This window comes from Nanorana parkeri, unplaced genomic scaffold, assembly GCF_000935625.1.
Source record: "Nanorana parkeri isolate BGI_ZX_2015 unplaced genomic scaffold, ASM93562v1 scaffold132, whole genome shotgun sequence".
NCBI classification, from domain to species: Eukaryota; Metazoa; Chordata; class Amphibia; order Anura; family Dicroglossidae; genus Nanorana; species Nanorana parkeri.
Window position 1 is genome coordinate 273,865 of NW_017306400.1, and position 13,053 is coordinate 286,917.

General features: G+C 39.8%; 1 protein-coding gene across 1 annotated transcript in view; it reads right to left on the reverse strand.

The window, feature by feature from the left end:
- LOC108784922 (dynein heavy chain 3, axonemal-like) overlaps positions 1-13,053 on the reverse strand; it is an 899,093-nt gene that overhangs the window by 198,089 nt on the left and 687,951 nt on the right. The window contains exon 54 of the mRNA XM_018553871.1: positions 10,102-10,284. Coding sequence (XP_018409373.1) covers positions 10,102-10,284 — 183 coding nt within the window. The remainder of the gene's footprint in view (positions 1-10,101; positions 10,285-13,053) is intronic.

A 13,053-nucleotide genomic window follows, 5' to 3' on the forward strand; every position in this document is an offset into this window, starting at 1 on the left:
TAACTAGAGTAAATTGACTGTGAAAAGTTGAACATTTTCTCCAAGGCTGAAAGTGCTGTGGAGGGGACATTCACATAATCATCCAGCTAATCTTCGAATCCAAATCATTTGAATGTAATGCTACATTTAATACTAAATATGAAAGAGTTTGGGGTTAATTTACTAAAAGAGTAGAGGCTGTTTACTTAGCCAATTGTATGTTCACTTTGCAAAGTGAATTTTAGTAAATAAGGCGAACCTGAATTTGTTTTGAATATCTAATCACATGCAAGAGATTTTTTTCTAGAAAATGCATATTTACTAGCATATGACTGATTGAAAGTGATTGGTCTTTACTTCTTTAGCAAGTCAACCTCAATGAGTATTTAACCTGGCCTAACATTTTTAGATCGAATCTCCCAATCTAAGAGATGGTAGGCTCGTTTATTATCAGATTCTTTCATATACCTGCATGATCTAGTGGTTCAGCTTTCAGGCCAAACCTCTAGATCAGTGGTTCTCAACTCATGGGTCGCGACCCAAAAGTGGGTCGCGAGCCCTTCTGCAGAGGGTCGCGGCGCCATCACGGCAATCACGGGTCGCCATCACGGCAGCATCACGGGTCGCCATCACGGCAGCATCACGGGTCGCAGCGCAATCACGGCAGGCTTGTATTAATGGATAGAAAGCCTGCCGTGATTGGCTCAGCGCTGAGCCAATTACGGCAGGCTTTCTATTCATTCATACAGGCTTTGTATTAATGAATTGGCTCAGCACTGATTGGCTCAGCACTGAGTCAATCACGGCAGACTTGTATTAATGAATAGAAAGCCTGCCGTGAGTGACTCAGAACACATACCTTGATCACATTTACTGGCAGGAGTGATCGTTGTACAGCTATTACATTCTGTCTTATTTTTAGTGATCATTTCCAAGGAGATCAGGCAATCATCAATTGTCTATGGGTTTATGGCATAAAGTACATTTTGATTGTCTTGTGTAAGTACAATCCTGGAAACAAAAGACAAGACACTCTACACTACGCAATGAATGCACACAATAGTCCAGAAAAAACACAGATATCTATGTAATCTGTAACTCAATTCCCACAGACATAGAAAAAAATTTAACATACAGAGAACAGGTGCAAATAACATGACAGACTATTTACAGACTCCAACTGTGTCTGCTGAGGTCTGAGATCACCAGCATCCATCTTCATACAACAATTGTTTAATGCCTATGGATGGATGTTTGGAGAGTTGATCTGATATGTAATGAACAGCGAACATCTGTGTCAGGTTACAGAGGGTTTTTACAAGGGTCTGAGCATTCCAGAACAAATGATTAGAAATAAAATCCATCACCTCATTCATATAAACAAATAGAAAATATACTACTCTAGTGGCAGACCTGTGGCCCCCTTGTTTCTGAACCAGCCTCTCTCCTCTGTTTTATAGGTAAACCGGTCAGACAGCCATCCATAGACATACACCATCTACTGACTGATATGCAGAATTGTTTGCATGCAAGCTTTCAACATGTCTGTTACATCAAAGGTTAACTAGTTGAAATGTAGCTCAGGGCACTGCATAAGTGCTTCGGGTCCAATGCACACTTTGGTTATCCCTGGATGCGCGTCCCAGGCCCGCGCATTCATGTGTGGTTGCACACAGCATTTGCCGCACAATGATAATCAATGGGGTTAGATCCACGCAGCAATCACTGAAAAAAGGTACATGTACCTTTTTTAGCGACGCGTGTTTTCTTCAGCCGGGATCACACGTGACTGCACGGGCAGATTCGTGATGGGACACTGCACTATCGGCCTGGCACGACTGGGGTGCATTTAGAAAAGAATGGCACCACCAGCGCGATCAGTGGTTTTGTGCACGACTGCGGCACGGTCACAGATCGACCAAGTGTGAACCTGGCCTCAACAAAGGTCCTTGATTGGCTTTTTGATGGCCTTTATTTGGAGCTGCTTAATGTCCCTCTATTGCCTGAACTGGCCTTTTCCTGTTTTCTGACTGGTTTTGGCCTATGTCTACCTGATGTCAAACTTGACCTCTGGCCCATTCACAACTACACGTCTTTTGCTTGGTATGTCTGTCAGATGTTGCCAACTGGGCAATTGCAAAGGCTGCAAGTTGGGAATTGCACAGTGCCAGGATCAAACTCGCTCTGCGGGGTACCACTGATGAATAGTGAGCACTCCCTAGATTCTGTACCTTGTCTACGGCAGATGACAAAGAATCTCTTAACTTTTCTCTCAGCTATAGCAGGGTCTGTTTACCTAGCTATGACACTATTATGCACAAAGCTTTGTATTTCTGTATGTTCATTTGAATCTGTGTGCTGCTCTCAGAACTGCAGAGTAGGTGTCAAGTAGTGTAATTATAGTACTGATGGACACAGGGTGCCCTGTTGATAATGCCTTTGACTTTAATAGCATTTCACTTAAATATTGCATTTTTAGTGAAACTCAGCCACAACAGAATTTCTGCACGTTAGAAAAGTCTGTCTTTACTGATAACAGTCACTTTGTACAGAAAAATTGTTCCTTTGGGCTACATCCCTGTGCTTGCTCTATGATTTACAGGTTGCTTGTACGGCAAATCTTCTCATTTCTCAAAGCCTGGAGGTGAATGTCCCACTTATAGAGAGCAGCTACTGAGAGAATGAAAAGTGACTCCACTGTAAATACTGTATAGCAGAGGGGAAACATGGAGGAAGAAACAAGTAGTGTGATAGAGACCCATTCATGACAGAATTCATATTGCAAATAATGAAAGATGTCTTTGGTGTGCCATGCCACTGAAGGTAATTGTAAGGATTTCTATTCAATAAAAGGACAAAAAGATACATAAAAACATTTCATATGAGCACTTATACAGATTTTCTATTTTCAAGCTTAACATTGCATTTAAGCACTACCAGGACCCAAATGGGACTAAATTCAGCCCTAATATTTACACAGATTATTATTATTATTATTATTATTATTATTATTATACAGGATTTATATAGTGCCAATAGTTTGTACAGCGCTTAACAATATAAGGAAGACATTACAGTCACAATACAATTTAAGACAAGATGGTAAGGAGGGCCTACAATCTAAAAGGGAGGGGCAAGTGATACATGAGGAGGTAGCTGCGTGGGGATGATTGTTTGAGAAAGTGATTGTTCAGTGGTTAGGGTGAGGTGGGATAGGCTACCCTGAAGAGATGAGTCTTAAGGGATCTCCTAAAGGCAGTCAGTGTGGGAGATAGAATGACAGGTTGGGGTAGAGAGTGCCTAAAGTTATTTACAAAACCAAATATATGACTGCACTCTGTCGAAAAAGTGTGTACCTGCAGATGACATGATACAAACAAAATTATCTCATGCCTATGGGTGGACACAAACAGATTGCACAAAGACAAGGCCACCTATGTGTGGGAAATAAATGTTATCATTTTGTACACAACCTACTATGGAATATTAAAGGAAACTTGTGGAAGCAGCGCGGTCCGTGCCATTGCTGACCTCTCCTTTTGAAAATGCTCTTGGCTGTCTTGCTTCAAAAATTTGAGCCATGGGCACATAACAAGACTACAGACTTTTCCTGAGTTTCCTAACTCTTAGTGACTTCCACGCAGTCAACATTACAGCCAGGAAACTAGAATCTTTAGGAGAAGGTCAGCAATAGTAGAGCACATGGAGGGCTTTTATTGGCTCAATAGAGATGCAACAATATTATATTCTGGAAAAAAAAGTAGAGCACATATTTCCCTCATGGCAGGTCATAGTTGTAACTTTGCCAAGGTCATAGATTCCACATACTTTAACTGATTTTTTTCATAGTCCTTTCCATTAGACTGTTCATTGTGCTTATGGGTGGTATTGCAGTCTATCTTTGTATGATTTTGAGTGGTGCATCCCCCAGAAACTCAAAATTGTGGAAGGTCACAGCTGACTCAGAGAAGTGGCATTACTTGAACCTGTAAACATACTGGCCATAGTTTTCAGAGGCTCAGATTTAGTGCTATTTAGAAGACAAGGTTTCAAGAAAATAATAGATGAAGCTATTGCTGTAACCTGGTGCTATCAGTACGCACGCTGTCAGAACAAATAGTGACGAGTTGCTTCACCTTTAGTAGCCGCCGTTCCCATAAGGCAAGCAAGCCTACTGGTACCTAGATGCCCCCAGGACTTAAACTATATGCTCTGAACAGGTGAAGCCATAGGCTGGCCCCCAGGAACAAGAAGAAGTTCTGACTGATGTCAAGGTACAAGACAGACAGAAAGCTAGACACAAGACAAGAACAGGAAACAAATACAAGACAGGAACTAATACAAGATAAGTACAGGATACAAGAAACAAGACAGGTATAGGATTAAAGATCCAAGACAAGACTGGGTTTCAAGATCAAGGCAGTACTGGGATTCAGGATCAGGATACAGGTTTGTGTAGACAACACAAAGACAAGACAAGGCTGGAACTATTAAAAGCCCAGAGCCCTGGGTTTGTGATGCTTAAATAGAGCACAACTAACCAACGCCCAGGCTGTGAGAGGCGTGTAGCCAGGCTGATTAGCCTGATCAGCCCGCAGCTGACTAGACTGTGGTAAGTGCCATTACAAGAGGCAACCACTAGATGGAGTTGAGTGGTTGCGACAGGGATAGAAGCATTTGACATGCTCCTAATGCTGGCCACAGACCTTACTTAAGGTAATTAAAAAAAACGTACGATCTGCCCATCTTGGACAGGCAGATCGTACTTGCGATAATCGTAAACCCGCCCCGCTGAGGGGCGGGCTTCCGATGACCGCAATGCTGAACGGCAGTGTGCACTTGCGCACAATGGCCCGTGCGGCATTTATCTTACGAACATGCCACACACCCGCCGACAATCGTACTATTGTCAGCGGGTTTCCGAACATGTTCCTAAGATAAAAGTTGTGCGACCGTACAGTAGAAACAGTCGCACGCCTTCCTCACACCTTGCGATAATCGTCCGTATCGCAAGTTGTGTGGACACCTTAAAAGCTGGCCATACACCTTACAATTATCTGCAGATTTTCTGTGGTCAGATGGAAAAGGTGCAACAAATTCCTCCATCTACACTTAACTGTGTGGATGGAGTAATCTCCACCTGGGCCAATCTGTTGCACTTTTTTCATCTGACCACAGAAAATCTGCAGATAATTGTAAGGTGTGTGGGCACCTTAACAGGTGCCGAATATAAATGCCATGCTGAAATGGCAAGATAATTAGCATCTAGGATGTGTCCTCAAGGCATTCTAAATGCAGCAATTCTGTGTTTGACAGAATATACCTTTAAGATGCAAACAGGTTTGGATTTATACATCCTTTCCCCTAGGCCAGTTATCTTGTAGCCCCCCGGGTAGCTTAAAGTGTTAGTAAACCAATATTAAACTTTTAAAGATTTAGTTTCTATTTAGCAAGAATATTGAATTCCTATGTGCTCATTATTCTAATTCTTTTGTTATATGTTCCAATTACCTAGTGATCCTGCCATCAGCTTTTATTTCCCCCCTAATGATGACAATGAGAAGACCAGGGTACTTCATGGTTTCTCCTTGATGGGCTATCCCAGCACTTCTGCAGTATTAGTGTACAGGATGCGTTATGCACATATGGCTTCCTGCCATCAGCTTTTATTTTCATCCCTAATGGCGAAAACAAGACGACCAGGGTATTTGCTGGTCTCTGCCTGATGATCCCTCCCGGCAGTTCTGCAGTAATAGTGTACAGGATGCATACAGCTTCCTGTACAGGCTCCTGTAGGGAGAAGCCAATCATTCCTTTATTCCTACCTACAACCTGAGGATGTTTTTTTCTATCTCCATGGAACTAAATAGCTCCAGCGATGCCAAGGGACATACCAGCACCGCAGTGGAGGAGGAAACAGGCTGAAGGGAGCACTGTCACAGCCGGCCAGCTACAAGGATTAGGTAAGTGTAACTTTTTTTAATCTAGACACAAATGAGCACTTAACCCTCGCAGTGTGGGGGTAGCCCCACTGCAAGGGTTAGTATTTTTTTGACTGGAGTCCGTTAAGCAAGAAAATGTTACTGATGTGTGCTGCTAAAGGAAGCCTAAATCTGTCCCTGAATGCAGATCAGCTATATCTGCACCATTTGTCTCCATATTTTCTGGCAGGAAATAATATGTGCATAGATAATAATGAATATATTATTATTTTTTTCTTAAAGCATTTGTACTGTATGTGGGTGCCTACAATATATTTCTAGTAATTCTTTCAGCAATCTACATTATACATATTGTGCTTCTATAAATAAGTTGTTCTGGAGGTAATTTGATTGCAAATTATGCTACTTCCCTGAAAAATATGCAGCAAATGTGCATAGTATTTTAACAATTAGTGATACTTTTTATTTAATAGCCAACATAAACTAACTGTGATATTTGCATTATTTATGCAACCTGCCTATTTGACAGCCGCACTGTTTTTATATGATTTTATGGGGGCAGCAATTTATTTTAATCATTTAGTGATCAAGGAAATAAACAATAAAAACATTCATGGTGTATAAAAAATAACTCCTTTATAAGTGTTCTCATATTTCCAGTGACAAATATATGGACAGCCTCCAATACATGGCTCTTATCAAGGCTTTGCATTTCCTCAGTTATTTAAAGGTCATTATATGTGACAATAAAATGTGATTTAATGTGGTAGATTTCTGTGTGCCAGCATGAATGCAATCCACTCACAATATTTAGAAAGCCAGAAATCTTTGTCAATTAGTGTCAAAATGTTTAGAATTTATGCTGTTGTTTTCTCATCTAAAATGAAAATGTTGCTTTCTAATGCAGCATTTTATTAACTGGATAAAATATTTGACAGCTACCATTGTATTGCATTAAAGGCTGCCTGGCTAATGTGATGAAGTAGGAAATTGGGGAAAAATTAATTATGGGAAATTAAGAAAGTACATCATTTCATAAGCAGTGGTGACATGTAAAACCTTAATTGTCATCAGTGAATAGCAACTTATTAATTTGTTGCATCATTCTTTACTTTCCATTGGTAAAGTTTGTTACCACGACATGCCAGGGAAAAAAAGATGCTCTGCATAGCTAAAATATACTATTTAAACCCACTTTGAACATGCCTCTGTTGTTTTATTTTGCTCCCTGCTGGCTTGTTGCTCACAGGCATCGTTGTACCAAGGTAAAATAGAAGCAATGATGGTGGAAAACATCTAGCTTTAGATATATTTTATGCTTATCTCAATAGGTGTTGAAGGCAGGCTATGAGATATTACAAGATGTAATGTCTTTGTAGTAGAATAGTACTCAGAGAGAATTTTATTAAAGCAAAGAAAAATAAAACATTTTTAAGTTTTAAAAAAACAGTAGTAGTACTATTAAAGCAGAACTTTGGGTCAGATATTAAAGAGACAAAATATTGTAGTTTAATATTGATAAAACACAATGAAATGTATAGTTTTTACATGCAAGCAGTGTAAGTACCTGAATTTGCCTTGGTATCAGGCTCCTGCAATACTGCTGTGCAGCAATGCTCAGACTGGGGAAAAGAGAAGGAGCACAGTGATCCAAACAGTTCATGCGCTAACAAGCAACATGCTGATAGAAGGAGAAAGAGTGACAGAGAGATGAGCATGTCCGATTGCTGCTTCTCTTTTTACTGCCCTGTCAAAGACCAGGAGAGGGACAAGACCTGTAAATATTAGTTAAGTCCAGTAGAGGAAAATCAAGTCTCCTACCCTTCCAGACAGGACTATGCTTTGTGGCAGAACTGTGCAAATCTCACAAATGGATGGAAAAATCCTTTGGCAGGTTTACCAGCCATGTATTTCATCTGTGAATTTAGCTGTTTGTCTGGTGTTTAGCCTTAAAGTGACACTAAACTCAGGATTTAAAGTAGTATTAACCCATTCGCTGCCAATGCCTTTTTTTCCCCATTTTTTGCACAAATGTTATAATCTACATTTTAGGCCTGGAAATTACTTCAAACCCCAAACATTATATATTTTCTGAAAGCTAAGACCCTATAGTAAATAAAATGATGGTAGTTGAAAATTCTTATGTTGCACGATATTAGCGCAACTTTTTATCAATCCCAAGCATTTAGTGAAAAATGCACTTAAGGTAATTTTAGTGCCCCAAAACACAATATAATAGCAATTTTGTTTTTAAATATAAAATATAATGTTATGACAAGTAAATAGATGCCAAACATGCCCCGGTTAAAATCTGTGTGCGTCCGTGAAACGGCGACAAAATTCAGTACCCCAAAAAGTCCATAGATGGTGCTTTGAAAGCCCCTACAGGTCATCAGTTTAGGGATACACAAAACTATTGGTACTAGAATTGTTGCTCTCATTCTGGCGTGAACGGCGATACCCAACATGAGTAGCATGATTGTTGTTTTCATATGTAAGCACACCCGACGCGTGTTTACGTGAATGTGTGCGTGCTCGCGGGGGACTGGGGACTTTAAACATTTGTTAAATTATTTTAAAATTTATTTTATTTAATATTATTTTTAAACTTTTTTTAAACTTTAACTGCTATCACATAGGGTGGCTTACAAGCCCCCCATGTGATAGGATATTGACAGTGACAGGTCCTCTAAAGGGTGATACTTGGGGTGCAGAAGACCCCTAGTATCACCTTTCCACTCTAAATAATCTATTTGTGTGCAGATCTACTGAAGCCGAGCAATGACAGCTATGGTACCAGAAATGATGCAATACGCATAGTTCCCAGTCCCATAGAATGGAGAGGAAATCTGTGAATGGAAGTTTGCTGCTCGCCTCCCCAGAACAAACACGACAGGGGGGCGTTTCACTTTACCGGCCCATGGGAAGGGCAGCTGAGCAACCAGGATTGCTTCCATTGTGAAGCCAACAGCCGGCTTTACAATTGTAAATTAGCCACTAGGAGTCTGTTTAAAGGGGCCTGCTGCCACCGACTCAGGTCCCAGAAGTGATCCTCTGTCCTGAACTTCCTGGTTGCAGGAAGTTTTTCCCATCAGTCAAACTGTTGGGCAGAGAGGAGGGGCATGTCCAGTGGTGTCGCTACAGGGGGGCAATCGCCCCCCCTAGGTTATCACTTGCCCCGCGTGTGCCCCCCGCTAACAGTGGCAGCAGTCCTGGTGCTAGCGCAAGGCAAGAGAAATGGAATCCCTGTCCCAGCAGATAACTGTGCCCGGGACGGTTATCACACAGTTATCTGCTGGGACAGGGGTTCTCCCCGCTGCAGCCTCACCGACTGTCAGCTGTTTCTCCCTAGAGGCTGTAGCGATCTGTGTCAGTGGGGACACACTGTAAAATGTAGGGCTGACTTAAGATACTTCGATTATTATTCCTAGTATTGGCACCTAATAATCCTGGTTTCACAACTGTACTTTTTATACTGTTATTGTCCGTTGTCTTGTATTTGAAGACCTGTTAAATAAGTAAAAGTTGATTTAAAAACCGGGGTAAATCTTTTTCTGTTCTATTTTTATTTATGTATTTTTTGTTAATTAGTATATGTAGTATACATGTCCAGCCCTATGTAGTATACATGTCCAGCCCTTTCAACTACTATACATAGTTGAAAGGGCTGGTCATCACCCATCCATAGTGTTTTTTTATTAATATTATTATTATTACGACTATTATTTTTAATGCTCATTGATTTCCAAAGGTCATGCAGTTTACTTCTACCTATACAGTTATTCTCTTGACTAGATCTATTGCCTGGTTAAGCTAGTTCTGCTATATTTCTGCTTGTAGAACTCTTCGGTTTATTCTCATATAGTACATTTGCATTCCCCCCTCGAAGTGGAACTTAATATTCTTTGTAAACAAAATGATACATTTTGTAACCCATCAGGGACCATAATGAGCAAACTTGCAGCCGTTTGCTGTGCTTTTGATCAATAGCCCCCATCATGGCAGCAGCAGGCAAGCCTCTGTCTATCCGATATTCTGTTCTAATTTTAACACTCAATCCACTGCCACAATTTTACAGACATGTGTGTCCAATTTTCTTGATTTTGTATTGCCTGATCAATATTAAATCTAATTTACAATTGTGTCCCCTGTGAAGCTTGCATATGTTATGTCAACATACCTTAATGGCTTTGGCTTCCAGAGCAGCCTTGTTAGCTGTTGCCTCATCTGCTTCGACTAAACTTTTAACTGCTTCCACCTCCAATGTCTCATCTGCGATAATGTTTACCAGCTCCTCCGTCTCGCTGCTTCGTTCAATCAACATAGGCTTTAGCTCTGTCAGCTCTTGTTGCATGATTGCTATCTGATGAGCCAAAAAATAAACACAAGGTTTGCAAACAAATATTGCAATGAAATATCACTCTGGCACTATCATATTAATACTCTTTGAGGTTTATTTATGAACTTACAAAACAAGAGTAAAAGTTGAGCAAAGAGCCATTGCAATCAACCATCTTTCAAAAAACCAAAAATCGGAATAGTCTTAATGGGCAGGCTCTTCTTAGTCTTTATAATTGATTTATAACTCATTCTGATTTCCTAGGACATGTAATGCTTAGCATAGTGATTAAATAATACATTTCCATCTTCCATGTTTTAAAACAATATTATTATTATTATTACATAGTATTTATATAGCGCCAACAGTTTGCGCAGCGCTTTACAATTAATGATTAGATTTGATAAAAGTTATACAAATTTCACAATCTAATTTATGTCGAGAATATACCTGGCCTTAAAACATTGTATTTCCACTCAACTACAGTTTCTACTAGTCATGTACATTAAATTTTGTTCCAAATGGATATTCGTACAAATTCCGGAAATTGTGATATTCGGATACATCAGAATGTCCAAATTCTAACGCGTCTGAATGCGAACAAATCCGAATGCTCCTTTAACAAAAATTTGGATCCATCCAAATTTCATTAAAAGTGAAAATAATTCGGACATGAGGAGCACAGACAAGCCGTAGGGCGTTTTAAAACGCCCACCAGCATTGAAGAAGCCACCATCTGAGCGTTTAGTTACCGCGGCCGGATGAGAAGTGGTTAAGTATAGATCTACTTTGATTTTTAATATAAGCCTAAAATAACTTAAATAAGGGTATAGTGGCAACTGTATTTAATAGTTAAAGTTTATCTAAACCCAACAACAAAAATGTAATGTATTGCAGCTTACCAGTCCTTGATGCGGTGGATGCATTCATTTTCTTTTTTTCCATTATTATTACGAGGTGATCCTGTTATTACCACACTTCCTGTCCTGTACAGTATCTATTGAGGAGGTGCACCCCAGGCTGCTCACTTCTGATTTGGAATACAGAACACTTCCCCCTCTCATCATCTCCATATCATAGGGGGAGGTGTTCTGTTGTCCACAGAGATGAACTGGATGAGGCTAATAACACTTTTGGGATGTCATTGCAGCAGAGGCACTGTGTGGCCAGCTTACCAAACAAAGTTACAAGCTCACTGAATCTGGGACAGGATCAATAGGTATTGTTTTGCCCTTATCTGATATAACAAGACACTTCCAATTATACAAATTAAAAGACTGAAAGGGAACAAATAAGAGAAGTTTATTTTTAAAGGTTTACGCACTAACAATTCCATTTTAATTTTTTAAAAGGCCCAATCATACATTCAATTAGCTAGTTAATCATTACCATGGTGTACTTCCTAAATCAGTGTTCCCCATAATATGCATTTTAGCACAATTCCATCTCACTGCCTCTTTATAACTATGAATTCATAAATATATACTTGGTTATGCAGAAAGTCCAAAGAGGTGAGACAAATAGACAAAATTGTGACTACTGCGCTTTCGTAATAAACTATGTACATACAAAATGGTAATGTATGCGTGCACATTATCTGCTGTGTTTTTACGGTTTATATGTATGGACAGACTATCATTGCATAGTAATAAAGCAGCATGCTTATACAGTGTCAGTATTTAAATTTGCAATAGAAATAACAGAATTAGAAGCAAATGTTTGTGTGATAGCAATGAATATGTCCACCAAGTGCAAATCGAAATGTACACATTTCAAAATTCAAGGATAATTGAAATACCATGTCAAAATCTGAGGCTATTTATTCTGAATAAGATTGGTTTCAGCCAGTTTGATGGACAGGTGGCCGGTTTTACTTGACAAGAAAAACCCAGTCAATTTCGGAGAACATTTTTCCATGAAGGTGCAGTGCGTTTCTTTAAACATTAATGACTCGATGCATTTGCTTGTTACTGCTGGTGGTTCTAAGATTTTGTTGTGTGTTTCCCTGGCTTTATTTACAGAGGTGATGCAATCTAGCAAACTGGCAAAAAATACTGTGTGTATTATAGTGCAATTACTGTGCATTTTATGTCTGAAGCAGTATTCATGAGCTTGCCAACTTAGCTCAATAGGAGTCAAACCTGTCCCACATACACAAATCATGACACCTCACACAGGCTCTGGAAAAGGAGTTCAGTCTGGCTCATTGTGTATGTGGCTAAACTAGTAATGAGGTCTGCTTGTGCAGATAGAACACGAAGAATGACATAGACCTATGGCATCCAACTGAATTATCAGTGCATCCAACAATGTTAGTTTCAGCTTTAAAAGACAGGTTTTAACAAAATGATACAGGGACATCATCATTGCTAGTAGATTCTAGCAAATTCATTGGTCACGCATTGCTTTAAAATAAGAATTATGACATTATAATATTTTTTCCATAACTAGCAGTTCTAAACCCTAATACCCCATCTCTAATTTGCTCCCTTTTAGTCTGTTTAGTATACAATTTAAAGCATTTTGGTATACTGTTTGAAACATAAAAAAGACATCCAGTACTGTCCTGTGTCTGCAGTGTTACCTCAAGCAGCCCCATCTTGCTTCACTGTTTACCTCTGTAGAACACAGAACACAGAACACCTCCCCTATGGTATGGAGAAGAGGAAGGTGTTCTGTAGTGCTAACATACTTTATGTCCTAGGGGGACAACACAGCCTTTCTATAAATACAGTACAGTGAGTGAGCATTGTCATGCTAGGGCAGGAAGTACATTACTGGCAGGATCATCAG